The sequence below is a fragment of the Eptatretus burgeri genome, chromosome 12 (assembly GCF_056783735.1).
Source record: "Eptatretus burgeri isolate ZD-2024b chromosome 12, Ebu_testis_v1, whole genome shotgun sequence".
In the NCBI taxonomy this organism is placed as follows: domain Eukaryota; kingdom Metazoa; phylum Chordata; class Myxini; order Myxiniformes; family Myxinidae; genus Eptatretus; species Eptatretus burgeri.
The window spans coordinates 98,296,965-98,315,159 of NC_140972.1; the positions used below are offsets into that span (position 1 = coordinate 98,296,965).

The window sequence follows — 18,195 nt, forward strand, 5'->3', positions numbered from 1 at the left end:
GGTTATACACAGTTATAGCGGTGCAGTAAGAGACCGTTGTGGTGGTGCAGTGAGAGACAGTTGTGGTGGTACAGTGAGAGACAGTTGTCGCGGTATAGTTAGAGACAGTAGTAGTGATACAGCGAGAAACAGTTGTAGCGGTACAGTGAGAGACAGATGTAGCGGTACAGTGAGAGACAGATGTAGCGGTACAGTGAGAGACATTTATCGTGGTACAGTGAGAGACAGTTGTGGCGGTGTGGATAGAGACAGTCGTTGTGGAACAGTGAGAGACAGTTATAGCAGTACAGTGGGAGACAGTTATAGCGGTGGAGTGAGAGACAGTTTTGGCGGTACAGTGAGAGACGGTTATGGTGGTACAGTGAGAGACAGTTATAGCGGTACAGTGAAAGACAGTTGTGGCAGTGCAGTGAGAGACAGTTTTGGTGGTACCGTGAGAGACAGTTGTCGCGGTACAGTGGGAGACATGTTGTGGTACAGTGAAAGACAGTTGTGGCAGTGCAGTGAGAGACAGTTTTGGTGGTACCGTGAGAGACAGTTGTTGCGGTACGGTTGGAGACAGTTATAGCGGTATGGATAGAGACAGTTGTCACGGTACGGTGAGAGACAGTTGTGGCGGTACAGTGAGAGACAGTTGTAATGGTACAGTGAGACAGTTATAGTGGTACAGTGAGAGACAGTTGTGGCAGTACAGTGAGACAGTTATAGCAGTTCAGTGAGAGACAGTTGTGGCGGTACAGTGAGAGACAGTTGAGGCGGTATGGACAGAGACAGTGGTAGTGGAACAGTTAGAGACAGTTATAGCAGTACAGTGAGAGACAATTATCGCGGTGGAGTAAGAGACAGTTTTGGCGGTACAGTGAGACAGTTGTGGTGGTACAGTGAGAGACAGTTGTTGCGGTACGGTTGGAGACAGTTATAGCGGTATGGATAGAGACAGTTGTCACGGTACGGTGAGAGACAGTTGTGGCGGTACAGTGAGAGACAGTTGTAATGGTACAGTGAGACAGTTATAGTGGTACAGTGAGAGACAGTTGTGGCAGTACAGTGAGACAGTTATAGCAGTTCAGTGAGAGACAGTTCTGGCGGTACAGTGAGAGACAGTTGAGGCGGTATGGACAGAGACAGTGGTAGTGGAACAGTTAGAGACAGTTATAGCAGTACAGTGAGAGACAATTATCGCGGTGGAGTAAGAGACAGTTTTGGCGGTACAGTGAGACAGTTGTGGTGGTACAGTGAGAGACAGTTGTGGAGGTACAGTGAGAGACAGTTATAGCAGTACAGTGAGTGACAGTAACAGCGGTACAGTGAGACAGTTATAGCGGTGCAGTGAGAGACAGTTATAGCGGTACAGTTAGTCCATTGTTGCGGTACAGTGAGAGACGGTTATGTTGGTACAGTTGGAGAAAGTTTTCGTGATACGGATCGAGACAGTTCTAGCGGTATGATTAAAGACAGTTCTAGCGGGATGGTAAGAGACAGTTGTCGTGGTATGGTAAGACAGTTATAGCGGTACAGTTAGGGACAGTTGTTGCGGTATGGTTCGAGACAGTTGTTGCGGTACGGTTAGAGATAGTTGTAGCGGTACAGTTTGAGGCAGTTGTAGCAATGCAGTGTGAGACAGTTATTGCGGTATGGTTAGACACAGTTGTCATGGTACAGTGAGAGACAGTCTTAACGGTATGGTTCGAGACAGTTGTTGCGGTACAGTTCGAGACAGTTGAGAGACAGTGAGAGACAGTCGTCGTGGTACAGTTGGAGACAGTTATGGCGGTATGGATAGAGACTGTTATGGCGGTATGATTAAAGACAGTTATTGGAGTAAGTTTAGAGACAGTTGAAGCATTATGGTTGGAGACAATTGTAGCAGTATGGTACAACTTCAATAACAATTTTTGTTGAATGGAATGAATGTGGTGGAAGCGCTGTGGCACAGAGTTGATGTGAATAGTAACTCGCGATATTACAATACAGTACAAAGCATTGTTTCATAATGTCACATGACCGCATTGTGTTGTGCCGGACAGGAACCACCATGACACCAAATTACATAGATACATCCAGCCTCACTGTGGCACCTTGGTGTACGTGCAACAACAGCGGAAACCAACGTGATGACTGCGACTCCTTTCTGCAGCTATTCACACGGAACATTTGCTTGCGTGAGTCCATCTGGCAGGAACAATGGCGCATGTCAGCCAGAATATTATTGGCAGTGGCAAGAGAACTGTGATGGGTAAAGAAGAGAGTGAGTTAAATTGGATGCAATGGTCCTCTTAAGAATGTGAAACATATCCCTTGGTGCAACGTTAAAACACATATGCTTGGTGTCTTGTTAAAACCTCACGGTCTTTGGATGCCGAGGGTCGTCCACCATCGTCCTGCTCTCCCACATCGATTTATCTCATCATTTTACGGTCTGAGCTGAAATAAATTACTCCAAAAGCTGACTCGCTTCAATCAAAACATTGTTGGTTCCCATTGCAAACTTGCAAGATATGGTCCTGACACTTTTGATAAAATATATCTTTGAATATTTTTTGTTGTGAATGAATTTCTTGCTGTTGATTAACTGCAGTACTGTACAACACTTCATAACATCATTGTAACCCTCACCCTCACTTGCTGATTTTTTTATGATGACATGCCTCGTTCTCAACCAATAACCTCTTGGTGAAGCCACTCCTCACTCTCTGCCTGGTAGGGAATGCAATGCAAGCCTTTGGGAATGGCAGTGAACTTGGAAAAGGAGGATCAAGACTCTCTACGGTGGCCATGGTGCCCACGACCCTCAGAGTGGACGACAGGCTCGAGTTCAGCTACGAGGACTTCCCAGAGAGCAGAGAGGAGATGCTCGATAGTGAGGAAAATGTCATCCCACCTTTGCACAACGTGAGCAAAATATTATGTACATTTGAGGTACAATCTCAAATGAAAACTTTGTGTTGACACTTTTTATGATGCGAAGCAGAGACAGTTGTAGCGTTTGATCATCCAAACACTGACGAAGTACTTTCACCACCATAATATTGTCTGTGTTCCACTCAATCCATTCTCAGAATCCTCATGTGTTTGACTCAATTTCAATTTCTACAACTACCACCACCACCACTCAACAACTCAATGTTTTCCCAACGTTCAGTTCCATGTGCATAACCTTTAATGATTAAAGCGGCTAACATACAAACCGTGTAACAAAGGAAGTGTTGAGTGAATTCACCCGAAATCCAAGGGGAGCAAACAATGATGGCGATCAATTACAGGAAGAACTTTTATACTAGCTTAGCCTTCTGAGATTTCAATAAACACATGTCCAAAGAAGCTAAGAGGCCTAAATCTAATGGTTACAAGTATTTGGCAAATCCTCCCTTTTGATTTCCGGTTCAGGGGTTTTTCCACTTGTTGAACGAATCTGCAGTTTCCGCTTCCACCTCGATTTTTCAATGTTTTCAATTGTCACCATGCAAATTGCCTGGGCGTTGGTCCCTCTCTCACCAGCCATAACACTTCATCAAAGGACTTCTGTGACTCCATGGGACTGACTCCATATGTGAAATTTCTAACCCGGATTTCTCTCAAAGGCACATCCTCCCTCCTGGACTTGGTGATGACAAACTTTCCTGCAAATGTCTCCTGTTCTTCCTCTACTCAAATTGGTTCATATGCTTCTGAAAGTCAATATCTCTGGCTATTCTCAGAGAGCTGGTCAGTGCTGGCGAGTCAGGCAGTTCACTCAGGCAGGGACTGCAAGCAGCAATCTCTATTCAGGACTGGTCTCCTATATCTAATGCCACTGATATTAACTAAGCCTGGGAATTCTTCCACAGAAACCTGGTCTCTCTTAAGGGCAGAATTATCCCATCTTGCCTTTAATTATCCGACCCTTATTCCCATCCATGCTACACTGAATCCTGTGGTGAAGCAGTTGCTCTGAAACAACTTGTTTTCTCTTCCTGGAAAGTAAACCCGTTTGTTTTCTCTTAAAAGGCCATATTCCTGAATTCTGTGTTTGCTTCCAAATCTGGTGTCCCCAACCCCTCACTCTCTGTACCCACCATATACCCAGTTGCACCCAACTGCTCCTGGATTCTTGTGTGTTTCTCACCTGAGAAGGTGGAGAAGGTTTCACCTTGTATACAAAATGTTTTTACTGTGTTTTGGACCCTATCAAATAGAAGAGGACGTGTAGAAAAGTAATGCCTTCTGTTCTTTTTCTCCAAAACAGGTAAAGGTATTTGAATGCAGTGCAGGGTTGGGATGTTTGGAGAAATCTGATCATGAATGTCACGAGCAGTTGGTCACGACTTGACAGAACAAGATAACAAGATGATAATAAGCGGTTATTTCCAAATGTAAGGCAGAGGAGGTGGAGTAAAAGTGTTTATTTGTTTTTGTGTGTATAATTTGTATCTCACCCCTTAACTTCGATGGAATTCCACTTTTTCTCCCAATTCCCACAAACCCAATCCTGAGCGATTACTTTCACTTTATCTAAAGGTTCAGCTTTTTGGACATCCTGTCTACATTAATACGATGCTTGAACAATACTGTGAGATCTTAAACAAGAGTATCCCTTTGGGTTGGTACCATGATGGAATAACGTCTACACTTCCATCAAGGGAGTAACTGTATCCTGTAGTCTTGGTCTCATCATAATCTCTTGTGATCCCAGTCTTATCAGGTACATTGCAAACCTTGCATCATTCGGTCCAAGTTACCAACACACTTTCCAATCACACACAGTCCAACCAGAGAGACAGGAAGTAAAAGTCTTAGCTGCACAATCCTTGGTTTACTCTCATCTCTGGCAGATCTTTATCAACTTTCCTACTTAAAGGCCCAGTCACACCTTGACGTTTTAGCCAGGAATGGCAACGTATAAAAACGCACGTAAAACGTTGGCGTACACTGAAGTTTTGAGGTTTTTAAAAAAGTTTTGGTCGTATTCATAACGTGTTGGTCGTATGCATAACGTATTAGTAACGGGCACAGAACATTTCGTTTTGTTAAAGATAACTTATACCAACGAATGCTTAGCCTGTTGGTGGCGTTCACAAACTATGACCAATGATAGTTTAACTTAATCATAGTGCGCTGCACGTATCGCCGACGAACTCGTGGCGTTCTCTGTTAAAAACCTGCCGCACGCCGATTTTAAATCATAACCGCCTGAAAATTGGAAGTGTCAACATCGCAGTCACACCTTGACGATTTAGCCAGCTTATGCTGACCGATGAAAAATGTGTCTAAAACGCTGGGACACGTCGAATACGGTATGGGTAAGTTGTGTATACATTAGCAGCACGATGAAAAACAATGAAGTACGCTGGCATATTACGTGGTGCGTCTAGTATGTCGTGAAATTTCAAGCATGCTTAAAATTTTACGACGTACTCGACGTATGGCTCACAAGTTCCGCCTACGCTGGCGTAAGTTCTCGACACGCTCCGCAATCGTTTACACGCGTCGGCCACGTGTTACTTGAAAGTTACTCATAAGTCGAAACACGTCGAGGTAATGTTTAGCATACCCGAAACTTAATTTTTAACCTACGGCTAACGTGCTTTGAACATGTTCGGAGCGTGCTTTGAACCTATGAGTAGCGTGCTTTGAACCAATGTGTAACGTATCTCAAACGCACATTGGCGTATGGAGACGAATTTGATTGACGTCTTCCGGACGACCACACAACTTACTGAACGTGTTTGTTACTTACAGCTACCCTATAATGGCGTATTGGCAGCGTTTAGGGGAATTGGTATATGCAAATGGGCTTCACAAGAGGAAACCGTCAGTGTTCCTAATTCCATGTTGAGTCAATGTCACTGGCAGTGGCAGTAGCAGTAGTAGTAGTCGTAGTAGTAGTAGTAATAGTTCGAGAGAATTTAGTGATGTCGTTGTTGGTAGTAGTAGTAGTTCGAGGGAATTTAGTGGTCGATGGTAGTAGTAGTAGCAGTAGTAGTAGTTCGAGAGAATTTAGTCATGTCGATGTTGGTAGTAGTAGTAGTAGTTCGAGAGAATTTAATGATGTCGATGTTAGTAGTTGTAGTAGTAGTAGTACTTTCAAGTAACGTGTTGCAAAGTGTGAACAACGTTCGTGTAGCGTGCTTACAAAACGTTACTCATAGGTTTAGTTAGAAATAAGTTTCGGGTACGCTAAACATTACCTCCACGTGTTCCGACTTATGAGTAACTTACAAGTAACGTGTTTCAACGTGTGTCAACGATCGCATAACGTGCCTACAACTTATGGCCAGCGTAGCGCAATGTGTGAGTCATATGCCGGCATACGTCGTAAAATTTCCAGCATGAAAAAAATTGAGGAAAGCCCAAAAGTTCAACGTTTAAAACCAGCGTACTACCACGTATGGCAGTGTTTTTCAGCATGGTCTTAACATATACAAAACGTACCCATAACGTATTGGACGTGTACCAGCGTTTTACACAAATTTTTGCAAAAATCGGCATAAGCTGGCTAAACCGTCAAGGTGTGACTGGGCCTTAAGAATGCACCAACTTGCAGCTTGTCATCAAAATATTAGCACAGACCTGTGCCAATTCGGATTTGTCATGTAACTGTCCCCCATTCAACTAAAACATAAACTGTGAAGAAAAATTAACAACTGGTTTAGTGTGTGGTTCTTTAACAAGGAAGTTAGTCGACAATAAAAGAGGATTGGTTACCTCCGCCATCGAAGGTGGACGTCGGTTATGTTTTCTCCCGTGTCTTTGTGTCTGTCTGAAGAGGATAGAACACGATATCTCAAAAGGTTATGCAAGGATTTGGATGAAATTTGGTGGACATTTTGGGTGTGTGACATGGACGAAATGCTGAGATTTTGGTGATGATCAGGATCCTTATACAATGTTTTTTAAGTGATTCTTCACCATTGAGAGATCGGGCTAAAAACGGTACATAGTGGGATATCTCAAAATGTTGTAGATGAGTTAAATAGGTGACAATAACAAACAAATTCGATTTTGGTTCAGGTCCGGATGCAGATCCGACCCATCAGTGGGAAACAAAATGTAAAATGTTCAACTTGGCGGAGTTATGCGCTCTACCGAGTACCATTCTAGTTTAATTTGACAAGAGGAGTAAAATGGTCCAGTTAAGATATTTTGACTGCATTACAAGATGTGTAATATGTGACAAAGGTCTCCACATCTCCACAAAGGTCAACATGTGACAGAGTATCCGTTCTGAGTCTGGGAGGTTGGTATTTCAACCCTGGCCGAGTCATAGCAAAGGCTTGAAACAAGGGATGTTGCGCTTCCTCGCTTGAAGCTCAGCATTGAAAAGGATTGAGCACGAACCTTGACCTGTATACAAAAAAAAACACAACAAAAAACAAACAGAACCACCGAGTAAAACGCTTGTGAAGAAACTGCTTCGGCAGCAGCAATGCCCTGTCAAGAGAATGGTACATCAACATCAAAATGATGCACCAGATTAGTCAAACAAGAGAATGGTACATCAACATCAAGATGATCCACTTTTTTTTTTGATGTTAATGTACCGTTCTGTTGTTTGACTCATCTGGTGCATCATTTTGATGTTAATGTACCGTTCTCTTGTTTGACTCATCTGGTGGATCATTTTGATGTTAATGTATCATTCTCTTGTTTGACTAATCTGGTGGATCATTTTGATGTTGATGTACCATTCTCTTGTTTGACTCATCTGGTGGATCATTTTGATGTTAATGTACCATTCTCTTGTTTGACCCATCTGGTGGATTATTTTGATGTTAATGTACCGTTCTCTTGTTTGACCCACCTGGTGAATCATTTTGATGTTGATGTACCGTTCTCTTATTTGACTCATCTGGTGGATCATTTTGATGTTAATGTACCATTCTCTTGTTTGACTCATCTGGTGGATCATTTTGATGTTAATGTACCATTCTCTTGTTTGACCCATCTGGTGAATCATTTTGATGTTGATGTACCGTTCTCTTATTTGACTCATCTGGTGGATCATTTTGATGTTAATGTACCATTCTCTTGTTTGACCCATCTGGTGGTTCATTTTGATGTCAATGTACCGTTCTCTTGTTTTACCCACCTGGTGAATCATTTTGATGTTGATGTACCGTTCTCTTATTTGACTCATCTGGTGGATCATTTTGATGTTAATGTACCGTTCTCTTGTTTGACTCATCTGGTGGATCATTTTGATGTTAATGTACCATTCTCTTATTTGACCTATCTGGTGGATCATTTTGTTGTTAATGTACTATTGTCTTGTTTGACTCATCTGGTGGATCATTTTGATGTTGATGTACCTTTCTCTTGTTTGACTCATCTGGTGGATCATTTTGATGTTGATGTACCTTTCTCTTGTTTGACCCATCTGGTGGATCATTTTGATGTTAATGTACCATTCTCTTGTTTGACTCATCTGGTGGATCATTTTGATGTTAATGTACCATTCTCTTGTTTGATCCATCTGGTGGATTATTTTGATGTTAATGTATCATTCTCTTGTTTGACTAATCTGGTGGATCATTTTGATGTTAATGTACCATTCTCTTGTTTTACCCATCTGGTGGATCATTTTGATGTTGATGTACCATTGTCTTGTTTGACCCATCTGGTGGATTATTTTGATGTTAATGTACCGTTCTCTTGTTTGACCCACCTGGTGAATCATTTTGATGTTGATGTACCGTTCTCTTATTTGACTCATCTGGTGGATCATTTTGATGTTAATGTACCATTCCCTTGTTTGACTCATCTGGTGGATCATTTTGATGTTAATGTACCATTCTCTTGTTTGACCCATCTGGTGAATCATTTTGATGTTGATGTACCGTTCTCTTATTTGACTCATCTGGTGGATCATTTTGATGTTAATGTACCATTCTCTTGTTTGACCCATCTGGTGGATCATTTTGATGTCAATGTACCGTTCTCTTGTTTTACCCACCTGGTGAATCATTTTGATGTTGATGTACCGTTCTCTTATTTGACTCATCTGGTGGATCATTTTGATGTTAATGTACCGTTCTCTTGTTTGACTCATCTGGTGGATCATTTTGATGTTAATGTACCATTCTCTTATTTGACCTATCTGGTGGATCATTTTGTTGTTAATGTACTATTGTCTTGTTTGACTCATCTGGTGGATCATTTTGATGTTGATGTACCTTTCTCTTGTTTGACTCATCTGGTGGATCATTTTGATGTTGACGTACCTTTCTCTTGTTTGACCCATCTGGTGGATCATTTTGATGTTAATGTACCATTCTCTTGTTTGACTCATCTGGTGGATCATTTTGATGTTAATGTACCATTCTCTTGTTTGATCCATCTGGTGGATCATTTTGATGTTAATGTACCATTGTCTTATTTGACTTATCTGGTGGATCATTTTGATGTTAATGTACCATTCTCTTGTTTGACCCATCTGGTGGATCATTTTGATGTTAATGTACCCTTCTCTTGTTTGACCCATCTGGTGGATCATTTTGATGTTGATGTACCATTGTTTTGTTTGACCCATCTGGTGGATTATTTTGATGTTAATGTACCGTTCTCTTGTTTGACTCATCTGGTGGATCATTTTGATGTTAATGTACCATTCTCTTATTTGACCCATCTGGTGGATCATTTTGTTGTTAATGTACTATTGTCTTGTTTGACTCATCTGGTGGATCATTTTGATGTTGATGTACCTTTCTCTTGTTTGACCCATCTGGTGGATCATTTTGATGTTAATGTACCGTTCTCTTGTTTGACCCACCTGGTGAATCATTTTGATGTTGATGTACCGTTCTCTTATTTGACTCATCTGGTGGATCATTTTGATGTTAATGTACCATTCTCTTGTTTGACCCATCTGGTGGATCATTTTGATGTCAATGTACCGTTCTCTTGTTTGACCCATCTGGTGGATCATTTTGATGTCAATGTACCGTTCTCTTGTTTGACTCATCTGGTGGATCATTTTGATGTTGATGTACCTTTCTCTTGTTTGACTCATCTGGTGGATCATTTTGATGTTGATGTACCGTTCTCTTATTTGACTCATCTGGTGGATCATTTTGATGTTAATGTACCATTCTCTTGTTTGACCCATCTGGTGGATCATTTTGATGTTAATGTACCATTCTCTTGTTTGATCCATCTGGTGGATCATTTTGATGTTGATGTACCATTCTCTTGACAGGGCATTGCTGCTGCCGAAGCAGTTTCTTCACAAGGGTTTTACTCGGTGGTTCTGTTTTTTTTTTGTTGTGTTTTTTTTTTTGTACCAGATGGGAACATTAACATCAAAATGATCCACCAGATGGGACAAACAAGAGAAGTGGATATCAACATCAAAATGATCCACCAGATGAGTCAAATAAGAGAATGGTACATTAACATCAAAATGATCCACCAGATGGATCAAATAAGAGAATGGTACATTAACATCAAAATGATCCACCAGATGAGTCAAATAAGAGAACTGTACATCAACAGCAAAATGATCCACCAGATGAGTCAAATCAGAGAATGGTACATCAACATCAAAATGATCCACCAGATAAGTCAAATAAGAGAACGGAACATCAACAGCAAAATGATCCACCAGATGAGTCAAATCAGAGAATGGTACATTAACATCAAAATGATCCACCAGATGGGTCAAACAAGACAATGGTACATTAACATGAAAATGATCCACCAGATGAGTCAAATAAGGGAATGGTACATTAACATCAAAATGATCCACCAGATGGATCAAACAAGAGAAAGGTACGTCAACATCAAAATGATCCACCAGATGAGTCAAACAAGAGAAAGGTACATCAACATCAAAATGATCCACCAGATGGGTCAAACAAGAGAATGGTACAATAACATCAAAATAATCCACCAGATGAGTCAAACAAGACAATAGTACATTAACAACAAAATGATCCAACAGATGGGTCAAATAAGAGAATGGTACATTAACATCAAAATGATCCACCAGATGAGTCAAACAAGAGAACGGTACATTAACATCAAAATGATCCACCAGATGAGTCAAATTTGTCAACAAGTTGTTTACAAATTGATGAATGTGAACCATCATCAGATATTATGTTGATAAATCAAGCTGACAGTGGTCCTGCAATGCTACGGCTTCATCTATTCCGAACAAACATTCACCAACAGAACTAGTGCTGGGACAAATCCCTCGGTCTGTCATATCCCACGGGGCACTCGTCACGTATACTTGGGCCGCACACTACGAATCTCTATCATCCTGGAAAACACATTTTTATACCAACCTAATTGGGCTGAGTTATCTCTCCAAAGCACAATTTCGATTAAACCTCAAACCTAATTGAATTGTATTTGATGCATTCAATCTTTTTACGATAGCAACAGCCTGTCTCGAAGTAAACTACACAAAGGAAGTCTGTTTTCCAGTTGCTGAATCTGCCAGGAAAACCAAACTCTCATGAAGGCCTTTTCAAGCACACTAGTGTTTCCATTAGGTGCAGAGCATGATGGCCCTGTTGTTCTCGGACCCCAAAACGACCTTTCTTCCACCAAGAACATCAAGTGCAAGAAAAGGCAAATCCCCCAATCTTGCCTCCATTCCATTGGACCCTGTACTGGAACAGACATTTCAGAGACATTTCTACCAGAACACTATCACTCTCTTTCTTTCCTCAATGCCACATTTAACTGTAGATCAACTTTACCACTCTATATTCACAAAAGCCTTCACTGATGTTATTGTGCACCAGGGACATTTTGTGCCGGTGGTGTACGTTGCTATATTTCAGCCAGCTCGGCCTCACACTAGAGTGGGAAAGCAATGTTGTCGTCATTTTTGATATTCCTCTGGGGAACATTACAGCACACATAGTTGTGAACGTTTGCACAACTGAGACTTTACACTTCCTCGTAGCGGATTACCATACTCCATGGAAAGGTACTGTCAAAGTAATCCTGAACTGGGGCAGAGATGTAAAATCTGTTCAGGGTAGCAGAACACAATGGCCTACTTGTTTTTAAACCAACTATGAGATCTTTAATGACAACAAGCAAGTGCCAGTAGAGAGGACAGATGATGTAATGTCCTCTCGGAGTGACAGTAGAGTACTCTGATGAATTGCGCTTCCTCGAGAGCACCTTGCGGTGACGGTTTATCTTTGGGTCCAGCATCGAACCCAAAGGAAACCGCTCAACACCATCTCTGAACTATCCGATCAACATGGAAAAGCGATGACGATAAAGGCAATATTAAGTGTTTTTTTATTTTATTTTAAATGAACGGATCTCATTGCACCGGATAATCAGCAGATAAAAACGGAGCATGAAAAACGCAGGACATGAGGGCTGGTGCAGGAACATGGAGACTTGATGAGTGAAGTGAATACTGTACCTGGAAAGCATGTCATTCAAAAAGAGGGTAGCCAATCCATGTAGAGATTCTGTTTAAAGGGATTATGAAGGATTCAAACCAATCAGGGAGGATAACGAGAGCCAATCGAGCTAAGGTGAAATAGGTGAGATATGATCATGTTTGCAAGCATGTGCTAAAGCCTTAAAGTGCATTGTGGGTTACCTGGAGCAGCCAAGGGATATGGAGGCAATCCAACAAGAATGAAGTTACACTAATGGATCCCAGAGATCGGTGGCACGCAGAATGACTAAAAGCATTTCAGCAGCTAAAATCCAATATGTGAATGTTGTAAAATGTTGAAAAAGTGGAGGCAAGTTCAAGATCATTGCACAACATCATGGTATGACAGGGAAGTTGAACAGCGAGTTGTGTAACTCCGTTTCGATCAAGATGACAGCAACCATGGACTCGTTAACATTCAGGCCACATTAAAGGAAACCGCAGGAAGAAGGGACATTCAAGATATTTGGTTACACATCCAAAATTGGTGTACACAAGGGTGGTACTGCATGTCGTGCTCAATTGTAAAGGGAACCTTGTTGTCGACATTTTTCTTAATTTGATCTTTTGTCAAGTATGGTATACACCTGCCTGGTCCATATCATTGTATACACCTGCCTGGTACATATCATCGTATACACCTGCCTGGTACATATCATCGTATACACCTGCCTGGTACATATCATCACATACACCTGCCTGGTCCATATCATCACATACACCTGCCTGGTACATATCATCACATACACCTGCCTGGTACATATCATCGCATACACCTACCTGGTCCATATCATTGCATACACCTACCTGGTCCATATCATCACATACACCTGCCTGGTCTATATCATCACATACACCTACCTGGTCCATATCATCGCATACACCTGCCTGGTCTATATAATCACATACATCTGCCTGGTCCATATCATTGCATACACCTGCCTGGTCAATATCATCACATACACCAACCTGGTCCATACTATTACATACACTTCCCTGATCCATATCATCACGTACACCTGCCTGGTCCATATCATTGCATACACCTGCCTGGTCCATATCATCGCATATACATGCCTGATTCATATTATCGCATATACATGCCTGATCCATATTATCGCATACACTTGCCTGGTACATATCATCACATACGCATGTTAGTATAGTTTTGTAAACAGTGCATTTCCTTCTGCAGGATGATGCATCTAACAGTCAAGCTGACCAGAAGCAGTCCCTGACTGGACATCAGGCACCGAGCCCTTACCCAAATGCAGCACGGCGGACCACTGTGCCGGTCCTGTGTCCATATGGTCTGCTCGCACTGCCGCTCCTTCTGCTGCCACTGTAATCATGGCCTCGCTATTCCCAAACCTTGAGGGTTGCACGGCCAGCTCTACACTTTTATCTACTACTGTACCTCGCTGATGAGTGCTGCCTGGAGGACGTTGTTAGACACGACAAAGAATGATCAAAAATCCCTTCTTACACTTTTGAGCTGAAGTTACATAAAAATGAGTGAAAACTTCCTTTACATTAGATGTCAATTTTTTTGAAGAACAATGAATGCATGCCAGATTGCAAACTTACAATGTGGATTACCTACCACACAAGACATACCAATGGAACTGATGGCCACACACCACTCCATAGCATCACATTACCATCTGCATAAACTATAAGGAATCCAGTTTCATGCACTTCCCCATGTGATCCCATTCATAATTCACACACCATGCCATGGAATAGCATTCATCCCAGATGTACTGCCATGGAATGGCATTCGTGCCATATGTACTCCCATGCAATTGATGTCTCATGCACTCCATGGAAATGCATTCATGTCACAAGCACTCTCAGAAAATCCCATTTATGTCACATACACCCCTATATGGAATCCCATTCATGCCTCATGCACCCCCCCACCCCTGGCCCCCATGGGATTCCAATCATATCACATACACCCCCACATGGAATCCCATTTATGACTCGTGCACCCCACTCTCACTCCTCAGCCCCCATGGGATTCCAATAATGCCACATACACCCACATGGAATCCCATTTATGCTTCATTGTACCCCAATGGGATCTCATTTGTGCCACAATTACCTTACTTTTGTATCACAACACTACCTTCATGGAATCTAGAGCCACCCTCTACCCCATCCCCCACACCCACCCCTCCAATTTAATCTTACCACCCCACACTGTTTCATAGAAATCCAAAAGGTGTACCAAGGGATCTCATTCGCTTCTGTAAAACGTTGTGTAGAAAACCTCTGCGAGCCTCAGCTTAGCGCTGTCACCGTGATGCACTTAGCATTATGACGTCATTACTAAAAAAGCAAAATGTAGTTTGGAGGTGATGGAAAAGGTTTTTTATCACAATTGGAGATACCATTAACGCTAATTGTTCCTCTATTTCGACATTTGGATGAATCACTAAAAGCAAATCGATTGCCATTTTGTGTAAAATAATTATTTTGCAAATATCCATTGTGTTCATGGTGGGCAGTGTGCAAGGCAACTACGATGTAAAAACTGCATTCTAATTTTAACTTATATTTTGTCATAAAATGTTGTGATACCCGAAAGGCTATGGGAAAATACTCATTAAAATTTGCTTAAATTAGTTCTTGAAGCCTTTTCTACTACCACAGTGAATCACGGGGGAACGGGGGAACAATGGGGTTCAATGGAGGAATAAAGCGAGGATAGGCCGTTTCGGTTAGCATTGAGTACATAATCTAACCAAGGCAGTGATGGTGAAGGAGTGAAGAAGCGCTCGCTGTAGAACTACAATTGATAGATCGAGACCTGCACGAGGAAGCGCGCACTCCTCCGCCAGGTGAACGGTTTACGCTTTTTGTATCCCACCGATAGGCTGGATCTGGATCCGGACCTGAACCAAAATCGAATCGGCTTGTTCTTGTCACCGAACCATCTGATCCACCTAGTTTTGTCATTACTCGTCCACAAATCTTGTAGATATTGTGCGATACATCATTTTCACCCCATCTCTCAATTGTGAAGAATCACGAAAAATTTTTTATTCAAGGCTCGTATCCAGATCCGGACCTTCACCAAAAACCTAAACGAATAGTCCTTGTCACACACCCAACCTGTCCATCAAGTTTTGGCCGAACCCATCTACAACCTTTTGAGATATTCTGCCAACAAACAAATAAACAGCGAGACAAGAGTGAAAACATAACCTCCATCAACCTAACGTGGTGGAGGGAATCTTCTATAATAATGTTAAGAAATATCAGTGTGTGTCAGTCCATCCGTCAGTCAGTCAGTGTCTCCTCCATAACTCCAAAACCATGAAACCTACTGGCCCCAAACTTTCCATGTATACTAAAGGAAATCCAAGGAAGTACAAGAGCGAAAATTGGCTGTTTGCATGAATTAAAACATCCCTTTTGAAGATAATTAACGGCCTTATTTAATTATCCTTTATCAGGCACATCCTCGGCAACCTCGCTGGGGTCTTAATTCACCATTTTTTGGCCTGCTCAACAATGCCTTGACGTGGAACAGGTGCAACGATTTCTTAACGATAAAGCGCTCAAAAGTATTTTTTCACTTTCGTCACTCATATCATCGAAAATGCCTGATCTTCATACCGATGAATCGCTTTTGTAAGTGCTATAGTTTTCAAATTAGGAGCTTGGAGTGATTTCATGCATTACTTGATGCGAGTTTCTACGATCTGCTCTCACGGACAAATTAAAATGTATCATCGAAATTATTTCAGTTTTGAGGATCGGATCTCGTGGACTAAATAAGTGTCAAAATTTGGAGTGAAATCTGAAAATGTTAAGAAATTAGCAATGTTTTTGTTTTTGCGGGTAGGTCCCATTACCAATCAGCTTGCTATCATTTGGCAAGTCAGCCGTTCCTTCTGAACAGTTTCGTTGGAGTGCTTGCTTGAGTGCTTAAGTGACTTGGCGAGCGCTCTCCAAGCTGTTTGCTTGTTCACTTACAAACCATGGCTACATATAGCAAAGGTACCTGCACTGTCACTCGAATACATCGATCGACTTGAACGAAGTTCAGGCCCCACCCGCATGCATTTGGCCCCACGATGTCTCGGGGCATTGCACAACGTTTCCCCTTCTTGTGCGATCTTCTTTCATTGTACGACCAGTCACTTCAACATAAAGAGATACATATTAAAAAAAAAAATCAACCTTTCGTTTTTTAAAGTTTCTTCAACCGTTTTGTTGGAGTACTTGCTTGAATGATGAAGGCACTTGGCAAACACTTGACAACCTTCAATCGCGACAAGCTTTCATGGCGATATCACGGCTCGGTTCTCCGTGGGGATATCACCAGGGTAAGGAAGGGAAATTCAATTAGAGGATTCCAAGGAGTAAAAATGCTTCAGTGGTTAAAAAGGAATGAATCACCATATCACGACAGGGCAGCCGAGAAGTGCGCAGCTCTTTCTCAGCTGTCTTGCCTGGGTTTGAATCTCAATATAAACTGTCACCCCGGTGTTTCACAGTCAGGGTGATTCATCAGTACATGTGCCATCTCATGGATGGACATTAAACTGGGTGTCACATCTGCTAGAATCTCGATCTCTCGATCTCTCTCGATCTCTCTCGATCTCTCTCGATCTCTCTCGATCTCTCTCGATCGATCTCTCTCGATCGATCTCTCTCGATCGATCTCTCTCGATCGATCTCTCTCTCGATCTCTCTCTCGATCTCTCTCTCGATCGATCTCTCTCTCGATCTCTCTCGATCGATCTCTCTCTCGATCGATCTCTCTCTCGATCGATCTCTCTCTCGATCGATCTCTCTCTCGATCGATCTCTCTCTCGATCGATCTCTCTCTCGATCGATCTCTCTCTCGATCGATCTCTCTCTCGATCGATCTCTCTCTCGATCTCTCTCTCGATCGATCTCTCTCTCGATCGATCTCTCTCTCGATCTCTCTCTCGATCGATCTCTCTCTCGATCTCTCTCTCTCGATCTCTCTCTCTCGATCTCTCTCTCTCGATCTCTCTCTCGATCTCTCTCGATCGATCTCTCTCTCGATCGATCTCTCTCTCGATCGATCTCTCTCTCGATCTCTCTCTCTCTCGATCTCTCTCTCGATCGATCTCTCTCTCGATCGATCTCTCTCTCGATCGATCTCTCTCTCGATCTCTCTCTCGATCGATCTCTCTCTCGATCTCTCTCTCTCGATCTCTCTCTCTCGATCTCTCTCTCTCTCTCTCTCTCGATCGATCTCTCTCTCGATCGATCTCTCGATCGATCTCTCTCTCGATCTCTCTCGATCTCTCTCTCTCGATCTCTCTCTCTCGATCTCTCTCTCTCGATCTCGATCTCTCTCGATCTCTCTCTCTCGATCTCGATCTCTCTCGATCTCTCTCTCTCTCTCTCTCTCGATCTCTCTCGATCTCTCTCTCTCTCTCTCTCTCGATCTCTCTCTCTCTCTCTCTCTCGATCTCTCTCGATCTCTCTCTCTCTCTCTCGATCTCTCTCGATCGATCTCTCTCTCTCTCTCGATCTCTCTCGATCGATCTCTCTCTCTCTCTCGATCTCTCTCGATCGATCTCTCTCTCTCTCTCTAGATCGATCGATCTCTCTCTCTCTCTAGATCGATCGATCTCTCTCTCTCTCTCTCTAGATCGATCTCTCTCTCTCTCTCTAGATAGATCGATCTCTCTCTCTCTCTCTCTCTCGATCGATATCTCTCTCTCTCTCGAGATCTCTCTCTCTCGATCTCTCGATCTCTCTCTCTCTCTCTCGATCTCTCTCTCTCTCTCGATCTCTCTCTCTCTCTC

General features: G+C 42.4%; 1 protein-coding gene across 4 annotated transcripts in view; it reads left to right on the forward strand.

Annotated features, from left to right (window-relative positions):
* LOC147016215 (GDNF family receptor alpha-4-like) overlaps positions 1-15,021 on the forward strand; it is a 108,001-nt gene extending 92,980 nt beyond the window's left edge. For all 4 annotated transcript variants that reach the window (XM_085849040.1, XM_085849038.1, XM_085849037.1 and 1 more), the window contains exons 6-8: positions 2,028-2,162; positions 2,705-2,892; positions 13,590-15,021. In XM_085849040.1, the coding sequence (XP_085705166.1) occupies positions 2,028-2,162; positions 2,705-2,892; positions 13,590-13,742 (476 nt within the window). In that variant the 3' untranslated portion in view covers positions 13,743-15,021. The remainder of the gene's footprint in view (positions 1-2,027; positions 2,163-2,704; positions 2,893-13,589) is intronic.
* Positions 15,022-18,195: the final 3,174 nt, after the last annotated feature.